General features: G+C 31.6%; 2 protein-coding genes across 2 annotated transcripts; one reads left to right on the top strand and one right to left on the bottom strand.

The window, feature by feature from the left end:
- Positions 1-1,358: 1,358 nt before the first annotated feature.
- On the bottom strand, positions 1,359-4,713 carry LOC125830776 (two-component response regulator ARR5-like). Its single transcript, XM_049509946.1, has 5 exons — positions 4,393-4,713; positions 4,219-4,295; positions 4,053-4,130; positions 3,130-3,197; positions 1,359-2,181 (listed from the first exon to the last, which is right to left on the bottom strand). The coding sequence occupies exons 1-5, from the start codon at positions 4,562-4,564 to the stop codon at positions 1,830-1,832; spliced, it is 747 nt and encodes a 248-aa protein (XP_049365903.1). The 5' UTR covers positions 4,565-4,713; the 3' UTR covers positions 1,359-1,829.
- Positions 4,714-13,305: 8,592 nt separating this feature from the next.
- On the top strand, positions 13,306-17,144 carry LOC125830771 (uncharacterized). Its single transcript, XM_049509943.1, has 11 exons — positions 13,306-13,448; positions 13,775-13,888; positions 13,975-14,093; positions 14,439-14,485; positions 14,568-14,668; positions 14,898-14,985; positions 15,248-15,356; positions 15,933-16,104; positions 16,183-16,254; positions 16,401-16,514; positions 16,630-17,144. Exons 1-11 carry the CDS (start codon positions 13,347-13,349, stop codon positions 16,720-16,722), a joined length of 1,131 nt encoding a protein of 376 aa, XP_049365900.1. The 5' UTR covers positions 13,306-13,346; the 3' UTR covers positions 16,723-17,144.
- Positions 17,145-17,395: the final 251 nt, after the last annotated feature.

Raw genomic sequence — 17,395 nt, 5'->3', positions numbered from 1 at the left:
ATTGTCATATAGGTAAAAATTGGTAATTATTATTCTCATAATACGAGAGGTCATTCTCCAAATGGATGGATCAAATCTTTAGGTTGTTTGAATTAAAGATTTGGAGTGATGAGTAATAATCATTTCATTAGGATAAGAAGATAAGAGAATGACATGTTACGTTAAGTATTTTCACTACATCACATATATAAAATTAATTATACTAATTGATTTTGTCTCATATCTTCTTATGATCTTAGTCAGCTAGGAAAGCTATATATATCAATGAGTTGTCTTCTTTCTTTCGATTTTTCATCTGGTGTTTACAATTTGTATTAAAATCCTGTCTAAATTTGAATCACACATGATTGGATCTATTCAAGAGTATAACTCTCAACATAATTTTTTCTACACCTAAAGCTCAAACTCAAACACATTTAATTAAAGATAAAAACAGTTTCACGCACCACATCCCAATTTGATATATATCAATGAGTTTTCCAATGCATTAGTTTTGGAGTTTGGACAGCAAGGCACAAATTTGGCACTTATCAATAATAATAATTAATTAATATTATTATTATTATTATTATTATTATTATTATTATTATATCAATAAAAACAAGCCTAACACGGCTTATTGCCCCCAATTTTTTGTTAATGTACTAAACCCTCACGTTTTCGTGTCTTCGTCTCAATTTGTGTTGCACTATTTAATGTGATAAAAAGAAAAACTAAAAGAAAGATTTTTTTAAAAATTTACTTTTTAAAATATATGATCTAAAATAAATTTTAAATATTTATATGACTATAAATCATTTTATTAAAGAAATAAAGAAATTTAAAATTAAATTATTCCTGATTATAAAAATATGACGTTCTTTTTATAACAGATTAAAATAAAAAAAAATGTCACGTAAATTAAGATAGGAGTAAAAATATACTCTCTATCACAATTTACATGACTCATTTTTTTAGTCGGTACAAAAAATAAAACATTTATATATTTAATAATAATTCAATTTTAAAATATTCATTTTACGCTTAATAAAATGACGTATCTATCACTTATTTTAAACCACAAACTTCAAAAATCTTTCTTTCTTTTTTAACTCTTATCAAGTCAAACTACATATAAAATAAGACGAAGCGAGTATGTGATTTTCTTATTTATTTGTTTTACCACAACAAGAAAGTTACTTAATTTTCAAAACTATTTTCAAAAACTCTTGACCAATCAAACATGAAAAAAAAAATATTTTTCTTCGAATACACCTAAAAGAGAAGGCTTACCCCCCCCCCCCCCACCCTACCCTACCCTACCCAAGAAAACAAGATCAATGGAGATCCTTAGAATAAGGGAACAAATCAAACATGTGTAATTCAACTCAAAATTCAATATTCCTTTTTAGCAGACAAGAATTGACATTTAATTAAGATCGTATCAGAATCATATCAATCCATATCCCATTATTCAATTCCACCCATTATCTCTATCTGTCATTGAATTGGATACATTAATATTACTACTGTCAAACAGTAAAATTATAATAAAGTAACACATTAAATAAAATTCACCAATACAAGAAAATGTTGATTTCATAACATAGTCTAAAATCAACTTTTCTCCTTAAGAGACTCATTTGAACATATCTTTGTAAAGCCTTGTGTGATTAAACGATATCATCGATCGATATGTGTCCGAAAAAAGTGACAAGCCAACAAAAAACCTCGCTAGTAAGGGGCAATTGGCTTGTCTACATTGTATGCCCCGACGATGGAGGGGGGTTTAAACAACCCCGGAAGTAGCAAAAAGGGAAGTAAAATACATAATGGTATATATACCGTTGTCACAAATCTTGGCTGATCATTTTGAGTCGTCTTGTTGGCGAAGAAGGCATGGAGGAATCAGTGGAATGTGTCGGTGAATCAGTAGAGAGGGATGACGAGAATGCTTTAGGGGATGATGGAGAGGAAGTGGATGGTGGTGAAGGTGTTGATGAGAGGTCAAGTGATGATGGTGAAGGTGAAAGAGTTGGTGTTGATGAATCATCGGACGATGATTCTGGCAACTTTCTCTTGTTCATTCCTTTTTCTTCACCCCTAAATCGATCCTCGTTGAACATGTAACTCTTCAAACGTTTTACATCAGCCAATTTCACCGGCTTCAATAGGAAGTCTTCAGCGCCTTCTTCCAGACATCTGTAATCGAATTAGAATTAGTTTCATCAAGAGAACATCCTACTAAAAAAAGCTCTAAATTCTGAAAAACATAAAAGTTAAAGAGCAAACATCCTTTTTCCATATTTGTTTCAGATCCTACAAAAAACAATCGTAAAGCCACAACTTTACGACACTATGCATTGACATCTATTAGTGGCATACTAAAAATTGCATATATTGTTAAACTAAACCTTACTAGAATAAGAACATGCATTCCTAATTATATTACTAAAAATACAGCTATTGAAAAAAACAGACAAAGAGCATATGCTTTGGATTATGATATTGTAAAGTATGAATCCAACTACTTTATTTTTTTGGTACAAGATATTAAACTAATGAAGTGGTTGTTCATTCATTGCTTTTGGTCATGCAAGAAACTGGTTGTTCAATAATAATAACTCATCACAGCTTCCAAATTATGCAAGTCAAAACCTTTTTTTAAAATTAAAGAATCTTGAAAGCACATGTACAAACGATACGTAAAGATTTGATGCTATCTTAATTTAATTGCAAGATAGCTTTTGGTTGTCAATGGTACTTCCTCCATTATTTTTTTCCTAAAATAATTGGAATTGGACAATGAGACTACCCTTCTAGTTTTATTAAGTTTTCTTCTCTCTCTGGAGTCTGTGGCGAGCCAAGATTTTTAACAAGGGGATTCAAGAATATAAAGATGTAAACACACGAAGAAAACAATGGATTTAACATATAATATATCATACATTTAAACTATTGAACAAGGGTGGCTCCGTCGCACGATCTGTCGGGTATTAACTCAAAAAGTAAATGCAATGTCAATTAGTATTGCTTCACTCCATTCTTTAAGGATTTAGAAATTCCAGAAGTTCTAAAGTAAAAGTCGCTAGCAAAAATATATTCAACAAATTCAAGTATGAAATCCAGTAGCGAAAGAATTGAAAGTACCTGTCGATTCTAGCCAAAACATTTTCAGAAGACATGATTACAACTGGAACTTCCCTAAAAGATGAACCCTGTTTCACAAATACAAATTTGGAAACTTCAGTACATTGATTAAATTTTCCTTATAAGAAACTCAAACATTAATCTTTAAAGCGAAAAAACAGCCGGTGCACAAAAGCTACCACTATGCACAAGGTCTTGAATGTACCAAGCCTTACCTTGCGTTTCTACAAGAGGTTGTTTCCATGGCTTGAACCAATGACCTCATGACAACAACTTGACCGGGGTCGGAAAAGGGCCAGACCCAAAGGTCTATTGTACCAAGCCTTACCCTGCATTTGTGCAAGAGGACTAGAACCAATGACCTCATGACAATAAAATTATCGGGGACGGAAAAGGGCCAGACCACAAGGGTTTATTGTACAAAGCCTTACCCTACATTTCTACAAGAGGCTGTTTTCACGACTCGAACCAATGACCTCATGACAACAACCTTACCGGGGTCGGGAAAGGGCCAGACCAGAAGAGTCTATTGTACGAAGTTTTACCCTGCATTTCTACAAGAGGTTGTTCATGACTTGAACCAATTACCTCATGACAACAACTTTAACGGGGTCAAGAAAGGGCCAGACCAGAAGGGTCTATTACATGAAGCCTTACCCTGCAATTTTGCCAGAGGCAGTTTCCACAGCTGGAACCAATGACCTCATGACAACAACTTCCCCGGGGTCGGGAAAGAGCCGGACTACAAGGCTCTATTGTATGATGTCTTACCCTGCATTTCTGCAAGAGGCTGTTTCCACGACTTGAACCAATGACCTCTCATGACAACAACTTTACGCGTTACAGTTACACCAAGGCTCTACTCCCTTTCAAGCAAAATAAATTACATGAACAATGGAAAGAAAGGGCAAAACAAGTACTACCTTAATCTTTTTGAGCAAATCATAACCAGTCATTCCAGGCATACAATAATCTGTAATTATCAGATCCACCTTCAAATCCTAACATCAAAAAAAAACAAAAATCCATAAAAATCTTGAATTTTCACTTTAAAAAAATCCACCAAAAAAAATTCCAAAATATTCTTACATCAATAGTAACAGAACTCTCTTCTTCATCCAATCCAAGATATTTCAAAGCTCTCATCCCACTATCCACAGTAGTCACTGTACAATTCCAACCACAAAACATTCAAAATCTCAAAAAAAAAAATCACATTTTTTTCTAAAATTCAGCTCAAAAAAATCAGATTTTTTTTTTCACCTTTACAAGATGTAATTTTGAGGAGACGTTCAATGACTATTCTGTCCACAAGACTATCATCAACAGCAAGAACATGAACTTCATGAGTAGCCTCTGTTAACGGCAACAACTCATCGTACTCCTCCACCTTCTCCGCCCTACGCCGCCGTGAAAACATACCGTTTCTTGCCATCTCACTCTACTAACAAAATCAACAAAAATGGAACAAAACCCACAAATATTCTACCAAATTAAGAAAACCCCACAAAATTTCTTGGAAAAATATGTGGGAATTTGAAAGTTTTTTTTTACAAAGAAAGGAAAAAAACAAAGAGAAGAGTGTGTGTAATATAAATGTCTATCTGTCTTGTTCATGTACACAGACAATATACACATACTTGTCAAATTTTTTAATTTTTTTTTTGTTATTATTAAATTAAATTAAAATATTTAGTTTCCTAAAATATTATAAATGTAAATAAAAACACCAAAAAAAAAAAAATCAAATCTGGTGAAATCTACTTTTAAAATTAATAAGGCAATACGGCTGAGATTCTGAAATCCACTTTGTTGGTGCTAATTTTATTTTATTTTATTTTGCCATATCTACGCGAGTTATTACATGTTCCCGAGTTTTTCGCGAGATTTCCTTTTTTTGTATTTGTCAGGATATTTTATTTATATATTTGAATTAATTCATGTTTCAATTGAATATCTCAAATTCTTAATAAAATGTTGCAAATTTACACTTTATACTTCAAATATTGAAAAGAAATTGCGTGTTTTTATTTATTTATAAAAGAAATATTGAAAATATAGTATTTTGGAAACATATTTCACTTTTTTAGAAAAATATGATTTATACCCGTAAGTTTTAAAAACTATCAAAACGAACCATAAGCTTGTATTACAAGTCAATTGGATCTTCGTTACAACAAATAACTAGTGTCCATGATACTGGAGCAATGTGGTAGTTTGGAGTGAGTGCAACAAGCATCATTCCATACATCGTGAAGTAGATAAAGCACATGACTTTTTTACCCTGAGCCGATTGTTCACCATTTATCCCAAATAATGAGATTTGGCCCAAATACTAGAAAAAACTAGTATTTGGGAATTTGGGATAGTTGCCAAAAATATTTGTCAAATAATGGCAAATTGTATGGACAAATACTATTTGCTAAATTTTTCCCCAAATATTACTTGAGAAATCTATGGCCAAACGGGTCCCAGTTTCACGCTCTTATAAGAGTTTGAGACCATTTGATATGTCATGTGGCAGATTGAGTTGTATTTAAGTTCATTTAATCAACTAAAAGGATGTTTTTTTAAGGTTGTCAATAGTTCTGAGATGAAACTAATAATTCACGTTACGTTCATAAGTATTTTTCAATACTTCTTTCTTTATTAATTAAACAGTTAAGTTAATTATGCAAAATATGGGATCTCATTTAACTATATGTATCAACTTCAAGTAGAGAACAGTTGAAATTTTATGGCTTGTAATGGTAAATGCGTATTATTATAGGGGATGACATATTTCTTGAGATTAACTTCACTGCTTGATGAATGAACGAAATTTTTCAATTGAGATTTCATTTCTGTACCAAAAGTGTGTAGTTAAAACATTTTTATTAGGAGTTGATGTATTCAATTGAAACATGACTTAAGATATATTTGGATTAACTTATTTTAAGTGTTTTTAAAGCCAAAATACTTTTAAGCATATTTATAGGTTTTGGATAAAAAAAAATTAAAAATATTTATAAACACTTAATTTTAAGCTAAAGTAATTTTTAAAAGATCAAAAGCCGTAAATTAAGATTTCGCACTTATAACTTTTGACTTATAAGTTAATTTAACGTACTCGTAATTGGAGTGTAGTAAAATTTTCTAACAAATTTAAAGGGGTGACTATGTTTTTATTTTTATATTTTATATTTACATTTAATAATAAAGTTGACTCAAGGTCAATTTGAGAATCCACCGTCAAATCAGAAGTGGGAAAGGCAGAAAATGTAACGACGCGGTTACTTATCACACAAATTTAAATAAAATAAAGATTTATTTTTCCCATTTAAAACTTTTTTATTTAGTAAAAAGTGAAGAAGCTTCTAAAATAATATTATTGGAATTTAAATAAATTCTAGTTAACCAGCTTAGTTTTATAATGTGTTTATATATGTACTAATTAGTTATGTTGTTCATGTTAGGTTATTGGTTGATATAAATGAGACCATGGTAACAATGCTTATAAATTTCTAACTTAGTGTTACTGCAAAAGAGTAATCTAAAACGATGGTCAAGATACTTTGTTCCTCAAAACAAATTAGTTAGGAGGATTATTATGTAACGCTTCTAAAGAAAAATGAAATGACGAATTATAGAGAAAAATTATTAAAAAGAGACAATCATGATACCTAAGTAAATTTAATCAAGAGAGTAGAGATGATAATTGGGTGAGTTATAAACAATGCCAGAGCCAATATTTCTTAAGAGTATGATTTATGAAAATATAATTTACGTAAAAGTCAAAACTATCTGTATTTAATAATAATAATATTAATAATAATAAAAGAATATTTTTACCTCAAACTATGTTTAGCTCAAATAGGTTGTCCATTCCACAAAGAAAGTTGAAGGACTATTACGTGGAAATTCTAGAAGGGTGGACTAATAACTTGGTTACAAAAACAAAATCTTTGACTTTATAGAGAGGCAATCTCTTTTTAATATACATTAATGGAGTAATTAACTAAAGATATTTTCACTATAAAAAATTAAAATTCATTATGAAAAAATTGTCTCTTGATTTCATAGAAAACTTATATTTCAAGTGATTTCCTTTTGTTTTTTTAACCAAAAATTCTATTTCATAGAAATCGTATATTTCACCGTATTTCAAATGATTTCCTTTTGATTCTTGGTAAAAAAAATATTACTTATTCCGATTTAATTTGTTTGTCTTACATTTTTTAATTCCTTTAAATAATACATAAACGTGTCTTTTAACTTGACCTCAATTAACATTTATGTTCTCTAATTTTGGGTGAGCATAAGTAGATGCTTAAATGTATAAAATTAAATAAATAAACACATTCGTCATATGTAGTGTCTTACATGACAATTGTACATCCTATGTGGCCGTCCTACTTGTATTACTCACATATAAGACATTTGTATCTCAGTGGCAGAGCCATAATTTTCAATAAGGGGGTTCAAAATCAGTAGAAATAGACACACAAAGTAGCCGAAGGGGGTTCGACATCTACTATATAAAGGGGGTTCAGATGAACCCCTTAGTACAAGGTGGCTCCGCCCCTGCTGTATCTACTTGTGCACATCCAAAATTGAAAGACATAGATGCTAGCTGAAATCAAGTCAAAAAAATATTAATATATTATATACCCCTTTTTCTTATATTACTATTTAATTTTAAATGTTTATATGACATATTTAAGACTACAAAATTCAATTATAGTTGGAAACTTGTCAGATTTTCAAAAGAAAACATCAATTTTGGCGATTTAATTAATTTATCCTTGTTATTATAAAAGTCATAGTAGACTTTTTGAATATTCTAAAGTATATAGTATAATATAATATAATCAAATAAATTTTGTACAGTATGGGAAAGAGACTGGAATTTGTTGGCAAGAGTTATTACAAGAAAGTAAAGTCCTAATCAGGTCAATCAATTAACAATTATTTTGTTGTCGTTATGAAGATTTTGTCTAATCTTTACAAAATCTTTTTGTGGTCCTACATAGATATTTACTTTTTTCTTCATTTCTCATTTAACTAAATTAGGGAGTCAACTAATTTGTACCAAGTCAAGTAATCATCTTTATGTACAATTAATTTTTCCTAATTACACATAAAACTATGCAATTAAGACAACGACACATCAATAGTTACAACTTTTTTTTAAAAAAAATGCACATATTCAATGCCTATATCAAATTAATAAATACAGATCAATCAATAAAGAATGTAATTGAGTGGTAAGTAGTAAATACTATTTTCTTAACCAAAAGTCTCGGTTAATAAACACACATCAACCAACATGAAAGGTTTCAAAGAAGTTTTAATAATTGTAATAATAAAATTTAAACTACAATTACAAGTTTTTATTCCTAGTCCTAGTGATTAGAAAGCTTAATTGGACCTTTCCAACTTCATTATCAACCATATGAACAAAATAGAAAGGAAAGAGTTGTATTAATATGAACCGTGATACGATTGATTCAGTTTTTTCCATTCTTAATCAAACATCCAAGGTTCAAGTCACTGAAAATGAGAAAGGAAAAAAAAACATGTTGTGAACACTGCTATAAATTTAGTCGAATTTCAGATATTAATATCGAGAGCTGAATAGAAATTTAAAATTAAAAAAAGGAAGGGAAGGAGTTGTGAAAGTGAAGTAATGTTAGGCCTAGAGCTTTTAAATGTTTGTTAATTTTTAACAATTTCAAATCAATAGATCTTCTAATATTATAACAAACACCATATTTATAAAAGTATATAAACTAAATCATGTTAGTCAACAAGTAAATGGACAGACTAATAACCAAAAGCAAAAATGTTGTTTATAATTTTTCTTCAATCAAAATTAACAACAGCGGAAACTTGACGGAGACTACCCAAGCATTAATTTTTCTTCAATCAAATTAAGAATAGTAGGTCGATAATTACAATTTGTTTGATTTAAAAAAATAAATATCTCGATTGATTGGTTATCACTTTGTAAATATGTTAAAGTGTTATCAATTTATCGGTTTCATCATTATTGATTTAATCGTGAAGATTTCACACACAGCTTTTTTAAAATTAAAAATCACTTAGAAATAAGTTGACAAATCAAATGAAAAGAGCTGATATATTGCATCTTGCTCAGAAGCAAATATTGTCGCCTTGTAAAATAATCTAGAGTGTGAAATAGTGAAAAATGAAAGTATTGAATAGTATAAATGTAATTTACTATCAATAAACTCATTAAGAAAATACCTCAAATTGTTAAAAACTAATAACCCCATATAAACAATAATAATTAAAATCATTACTAAAATCACTAAATCAATAACTTTTTTTCCGATTCAAATTGTCAATTTCAACTTAATTTTGAATAGCTTTATTTCAAACTTACACATAGTAAAAAATTACATAATTTTCATAATGGTGGAAGTTAATTCGTTCACGCTCGAAATAACTGAAAATTGTTTAGTACTCTTATTTGTTAGAAATGACATAATGGACCATCAAAAGATATTGTACATGGGATAAGACTTGCTTTTCTTAATTAGACATTTTGAGTTCGAGTTTTGAACATTAAAAAAATTGATGAAAAGAGCTGCTCTCCAAATGAGGTTCTATCTAACATAAATTCACATTAATAGAGCCGTAATATTAGTATCGAACATCTCGAAAAAAAAAATGATATGGGTGTGAAAACAGAAAAGAGACATATGTTTGGGGTTGGGGCAAGAAATTTTGATAGTGCTAGTAGAAAATAGGACAAAGGAGAGAGAAAAAGTGGAGATATGGAACTCCCAACCAAATCTTTTTGGGTCCCACTCACCACATATTTGCCTTTTTCTTATTTTTCTCCCCCTTTTTTTAAGGTTGGACTTTGTGGTATCTATGAGATATTTAAAATATCGTATATGAAGAGTTTTTACATTTTTACTCCCTCTCCGTTTTAAATACTCGTTATATTTCACTTTTCGAAAGTTAAATTATATAAAAGCTCGATTAATTTAAGATTATATTTTATTTTAAAATAAGAAAAAATTCAAAGTCAATCATCTGCGACTCACATTTGGACAAAAACCATTGTATTGTAATTTCATTCCTTCTCACAAAAACATCACAACTTGTAATAATTTTTGTAATAAGAGAAGATTGCACAAATACTTCGTAAACACTCCTCCACCTCTAATTTCAAGATTGTGAATTTGAGTCACTAAAAAAAGCAAAAAATGTGAGTTCTCGGGGAGGGGTAAACACCCAACATAGACATATATATATTCTAATTTTTTAAAAATATTTGAATTTTGAAAAGCAACAATGACATATGTAGTGTAATCTTATAAATGAGATCTGGAAAGAAAGGGGATATACATAATATGATATCTACCTTGTGAGGATACGCATCAACAATAAAAATAACAACATATCCAGTAAAAATCCTATAAAGAGAAGTCTGAGGAGAGTAGAGTGTACACAAATCTTACAACTATCTCGTGGAGGTAGAAATATTTTTTCACAAAATAAAGTGTACGCACACCTTATCTTGTGAAAATACAAAAGTTATGTTAATAAACCTTTGATTCAAATAAAATATACTAAAATTAGATGTGAAAAAGAGAATTAATGATCTAAATTTTATTTATAATACGATAAATATTTTTGGACGGAGGGAGTATGAACCAACAATATTATCGACAACAAAATCAAATTTATTTTGCATTCATTGGATTTTATGGTCCAATTGGGCCAAATATACGCCACCGTTGCCTTCATTTCATATCTTGTCGTGACAAACATAACGGTGGTCCGCACGCCCCACTATGCAACAACTCTTTAAGATATTAATTTAGGTGGTTTTTTTTTTTTTGAAATTTTACAAATTTTAATTTTATAAATTAATTTGGAATATTTGCACTATATAATAGTTCAAGAGTTTCCACTAATTTTTTTTTTAAAAAAAAAAAATTAAGAAAACGAACTGAAACAAAGAATACTAAATATATGAAAATGTCGCAAAGTTTCAACTAAATAAATTTGGATTCCAAGACATGATGGTAGAGGTTGAAATCCATTATATTGTCCCACTTTCAAAAGAAGTATCACGAGCAAAATAATCATCTTTCACCACAATACTTTTTCATCTCCATTTATAAAAAAGTGTTTGATTGAATATATGATTTAAAAAAAATAAACTACTTTTGGAATATATGGTAAAAAATAAGTGATATAAATTTATGTGGTTATAAAATAGTATCTTAAAAGTGTTTGATTGAATATATAGTTTTAAAAAATTAAACTACTTTTGGAATATATGGTAAAAAATAAGTGATATAAATTTATGTGATTATAAAATAGTATCTCATTAAGAGTAAAATGAGAAATTTTAAGTTAAAATGTTACTACTAAAAAGAGAATAGTCATTCTTTTTTAATATGACTAAAAGAAAAAAATGTCAAATAAATTGAGACACAAAGAAAAGTATAATGTGCTTGGACTCTACCTATCAAGGATTCAAACTCCAATGCTCTATAAATCGATACTGGAGTTGTTGTGTTTCAACTACAAATACTACAACAATAATAATATACTTAATGTAATTTCATAAGTAGGTCTGAAGATGCTAGAATGTATGCAATCTTATCTCATATCTCTGTGAAGTAAATAAGTTATTTTTTATAGACGCTCGACTCAAAAAAATGTAATCAATGTTAGATTTCAAAAATAACATAACAACTTATTAGCAAGATACAAGGCAAAAGAACCAACATGTAATAATACACATTAAAGAATAAGAGACTACATTACTACTAAATATTCCCTATCTCTCGCTAGGGATGTATCTAGGGGGGTATCTGAGTGTTCACTTGAATCGTCTTGATAAAAAAGTTATACTATATATGTAAGGTAAGTTTTTTTTTGAGTGTCGTAAACACAAGACTAACGATTGGTTCAAAGGTTTAGGGGATTCAAATTTTACCTTGAGGTTCCAAGTTCAAACTCCATGCTAGCCGCCTTCTACGCTAATTCTCGATGTCCAAACCTTCCTATCAAGGGTCATGTCCTCATTAAGGTGAAGTTGTGTCATTTCATATCCAATCACCTCTCTCGTTCTTTACCGACCTACCTCTATCTCCTAACTCATGTTACAACCATCCTCTTACACTTTCTTATGGGCGTGTCTACACCCCTTCTTCACATGCTTGAACCATCTGAACCTCACTCCCCTATTCTTGTCCACCTCGGATATTGCCACTCCAACTTTAGTTTTCTCCATATAATTTTATTCCTAATCATATATCTCATAATATGCACACACATACATTTAATTACTAAGCATCGCCATCTCTGCTACCTTCATCTAAATGTGGTTTTTGACTAGCCCCCCTCTTCCTCTTAAAACAATATTGGTCTAACAACATTCTATAGAGCATACCTTTAAACCTTAACCACATGTTGTTATCACTTAGAACTCCATGGACGAGCCTCCATTTCACCCACCCCGCTCTAAATAATGTGCAACGCTATCATCATTCTCCCAGTCATTATTTACTCAAGATATTTAAAACTTCATTTCTTTGATATAACTTGTACATCAATCTCCATTTTCACTTCCACCCCATATGTTACGTCACTAAACTTGCATAGATAGTATTTCTATCTTAAAAAGAAATCATTTTTTCAATTACAATTCAAATAATGACTAAATATTAGGAAAACTTACGGAAGTTTCATGCATTCGGGGGCTAATTACACCTTATCTCGAAAGTTTCCCCAATTACAAAATATTTGGAACTTTCAATGCTTTCGGATACATTCCTTGGTTGTCTGATACATTGCAAATGATATATTACTTAATAGGAGGGATGTATCCGAGAGAGGATCAGAATGTATTCAAAAGGGGATAGAGATGTTTCCGAGAAGGAATTTTTGTAATTTTTTTTATATAATAAAGAATTTTAGAGATTATGATATCTTAAGTTGTGTATTTACGTAATTTTTCCTACATATTAATCAACAATCCAAAACATCGAAGGGTCAAATTATGTTTGACAAACCCCTCTAGTCATTCATGGGTCTCAAGCCCATACTCTCTATCTTCTCTTTGGGCTAATTGAGGACAATGGGCCTATACACACTCATTGGGCCTATAATTTTTCGTCGATTTAGATACGTGGGCTTCGTTTCCAACTTCCGATCAACCCATCAGTTCATATTGATCGGGAACCATGGAGTGCGCCGGCAGGGGAAGCCGAACCCCATGTTCCGGTCCGGCGATGAGACGTTGCCGTCGCTGCCAAGCTGTGGCTTATTGCTCCATCTCTCACCAGGTTTTATGAAGAATCTGCTTCGTTTACTACTTTTTATGGTTAATTTTAAAAGATGTTCACATAATTGTTTAGTATAGAATTGTTTGCTCCCTAGTAGTAATACTCATTCAGTTTCAATTCGTTTGTCTGGTTTTGATTTGATATCGAGTTTAAGCAAATAAATAACTTAAACTAAAGATATGTAGAATGTTACTTGAATGTCTTCTACTCGTATGATCTTAAACATATTATGTGGGAAAATTGGAATTAAAGAGTTGCTAAAAAGTGAAAGAAACGGAGGGAGAAGTATAAGAAAAGTGGGAGAACTTTATAGATTTTGTGTTCAGGTATCACATGGGAATGTACACAAGAAAGAGTGTCAAAGGTTGGAACAGCAAATGAAGCATGCACATGTTGTGAGTGATTTCCCTTTTACATTTTCTGAAGAAGCTACTATGCAGGTAAGGAGTAAAAGAATTTTTTGAATTGTCGTATTGATTTGTCCATGGAAGTGCTTAGGTAAAATATGCTTGGTGGTGCTTTGTAGGTGTGTGATAAACGGGAAACAAGGTGTTCGTTCTTGATAAAACAGGGAGTTCACCGTACAGGAATGTGGACGTTTGAATGTAGCTGTGGGGCATCAACTGGTATATTTGATTGCTCAAGGTTGCTTACACTTTTCATGATAAAGTGTTTTGTTCTTGATCAGCCTAGCTAATTACATGCCTTATTTTGCAGTGCCTTATGTATTCTCTTGTCTGAACATTAGTTATTCCGTATTGGTATTCCTACTATTTGTATATATTAGCAGTATTTTTCTATAATCAAGCTTAATATTTGTCAAAGATAAAGTTTTTTGTGTCTTAGTATACGATTTGAGAATATTCTCTGCATTTTCCATGTCTTTCCGAAATGAAGATGTACTTTTTGATCTCTGCTGTTATGCTGATAAAGAAATGCTTCTAACCTAAAACAACGTATAGTTATCTCATCCTTAATTTTTATTAGCAGGCTCATGAAAGACTGGAACCTATCTATTACACTGTGTCCTTGTAGAGGTAGTGTGTAGTGCTTGAGACAATTAATACATGAATACAATGTTTGTCTGGAATGCTAATTTAAACTAGTAAATAAACGCAGAGCCATCCACTCCGTTACCGAAGTTACTTAGTGGTTGGAAAGAATATTATGAATGGAGGTGCATTCCACTATATTCTCCTGTTGCTTTGCTACTTCACTGGGTAAGTTGGCTATACAAACATTAAATCTATGAGTTTGTAGTAGCCATATTACTTGGGCGATATAATTCATTGCCGTTTTGTGTTGAAGTTTCTTCCATAGGGTCATTCTATTTAAGGAGTATGAATTGTTTGTGAAGCTATTGAAAATTTCTTTCTTTGGAGAAATCAATTGTGAAACTCACTGGCTCATTTGTAGTACTAACTACTATCTTTCTCTTGCTTTTTCCAGTCATTGACGCTGTATTGGGCTATTAAGCTGGCAGTTCAAGGGAACCTGATTCCTGAAATTAGTAATGAGCTACGCATACATTATTTAGGTACTCTCTTTTCTTCTGTCCTTGCTAAGGGGCTTTATAGACAAGAGACCTCCCCCCTTCTCTCCCTCTCTTTCTGTCTGTGTAATTTGTTAAATGACAATTAGAGCTAATTTATCCTTCAGAACCCTAAAAACTTCTGGAGCTCCTATTAAATATGCTATGCACTCCACTGCTCACTCTTCATCTCCTTTGGAGCTAGTTTCCAAGGGCTTGTTATTTTTCTACTGAATTTTGGGCTCTTTCTCTTGTTTGAAATGTGAAGGTCCTGAAAAAGAGCTTCATCAGCTTGCAGTGTTCAGTGAACTGCATGCAGTTTTTCCTGATGTTCGAATCCATATTGATCTTGTGGGACCGGCAGTTCCAGAAGAAAGGTTTGGTTGCTCACCTTTATTCATGTTTTTAGTTTACTTACTTCTCACTGCAACTTCTAGTTATTTAGCAGGAAAGGAGAGTATACTCATTGACCTCATTTTGAAGTTTATGAACTATTAATGCTCTTATAATCTTTTCATGGACTGGAAGAGGGTGTTGTAAATTGATCGCTTCTGGAATAAAAATTTCAAAAAGAACATTAAAAAAAAGGTTTAAAAAGAAAGATGAACTTGGGAGGCAATAGATGCTTGATTTAGCGCCCTTGGTTGGGCTCTATAAGTACAATCATCTTCAGTGAATAATGACTGCTACACATATAATGGTTGCAGATGATGCTAACAGAAAAATGGTTAGAACAGGATCCTTGCCAGTTTACTAGACATTATCCATCATTTACCTTGGTAACCGCATACTGCTAAGCTGTATAATACAGCATGTTCACACTAACCTCTTAACTTTCTTTAATTCTACTTCCAAAAGTTCATCTGTATCTTGTTTAAATTTGCAGATTATGTATAATCACTTTGCTCTAATTACCAATAATAGAACATGCCCTTTTGCTTGTTAATGCTTAGGAATGGTGAGAGAATTGAACTTCGTGATTATGCTCGTTGTACAGAGACCAACTGCAAGTGTAAATGTTCGGCTGAGAGTTTTGGCCCAACGTCATTACAAAGTGGATCTTCAGCCATTACATTAAAGCTTCATAATGGTTATTATCATGATTGTTATAATGATCTTATGAAGGTCTGTCAAACAGCATTTGTCTTTGCGAAATGTTTCCTTCTTTTGTTAGTGTTACTCAAATGTTGTAAGCTTTGTCAGGATACTCCTCCTAATCTAATTATTGCACCGAATGCTGGTGTTGCTGCTTACAGAAGCTGGCTTCAAACCATTGTAAGTCTTTTAATTGGATATGAGATTCATATGCAAGTTTTTACCTTGAGTATTTTCTCGACAGTGTACGAGACCTTTCAAGAAAGCTAGCCAAGTCTGGTATTGCTAAACGATTTTCTTGTTGTTTTCTTTAACTTTTCATCCAGGAGCTGATAAATGAGATAAAAGTTCCAGCATTTTTCTCCGATTACTGTGAAGAAGCTTGTAATCTGGCAACTAGTTGCATAAGCTCTGTCACTGGGGCTTCTCCTACCATTCCTGTTAGTTTTTTCTTCTTTTTTCACACCTTTCGTCAACCGTTTTTTTTTCTCTCTCTTCAAATTTTGCTCTTAAAGTTGTCTACTGCTTTTAACTCAATTCATTAAATTGTTGCAGATCCAATTAAATCCTTTTAGGCAACCCCTTGCAGTAGAAGACAGTGCCCTGTTTCTTCCATGCTACTCAAATTGCTTCATCTTTGGGATTTGAAGTACCTTCTTCAGAGTATCTCAAGGATGCAATGGTTTGACTCTATTAAAACATAAATAGCAGACTGAAGAGTATTAATGTTTAGACTAAGAAATGCACCCACGCGTGTGGCCTCGTCGTCAATGAAGTGGGTTGAAAATCATGGGTCTCAGGTTCAATTCCCAAACCGAGGCAAGAACATTAGGTGATTTCTCCTCATTGGTCCAACCCTTGATGGACAAAGTTACTCGGTATATGTGTTGACAGAAGGTAGTAGATAGCTCGTGGAATTAGTCAAAGTACATCTAAGCTGACTGATTCTGTATTCCTTGAGGTGATGCTAAAATGTGCCCTCAGCCCAACTTTGAGTAAATATTTGTTTTGGTTCAATTATAAAACTCTCTTTCTGTATTTTGGCCCCCCAATAATTTAATTTTTCTACTACCACTTGCATGGCTGGCACATTTCTATTAATTCAATGTAAGGGTCCAATAATTAATAAAGTAAACAGTGAGTAAACAAAGAGGACCATGTACTTAAAAAGAGAAAGTCAATGACATGCTAATACGTATATTTTACTTCAAGTCTTTGTGTATATATGACTGGTGACTAAATATATTTACATTTGATATTTATATTATATTAATCAATGCAAAACATGTATTAGGCGCAACTATGTATTGTTAATTCGTCA

This window comes from Solanum verrucosum, unplaced genomic scaffold, assembly GCF_900185275.1.
Source record: "Solanum verrucosum unplaced genomic scaffold, falcon-dt-bn FXZP01000154.1, whole genome shotgun sequence".
NCBI lineage: Eukaryota > Viridiplantae > Streptophyta > Magnoliopsida > Solanales > Solanaceae > Solanum > Solanum verrucosum.
Note: the sequence above shows the minus strand (reverse complement) of the source record. Positions and strands in the feature narration are given on the sequence as shown.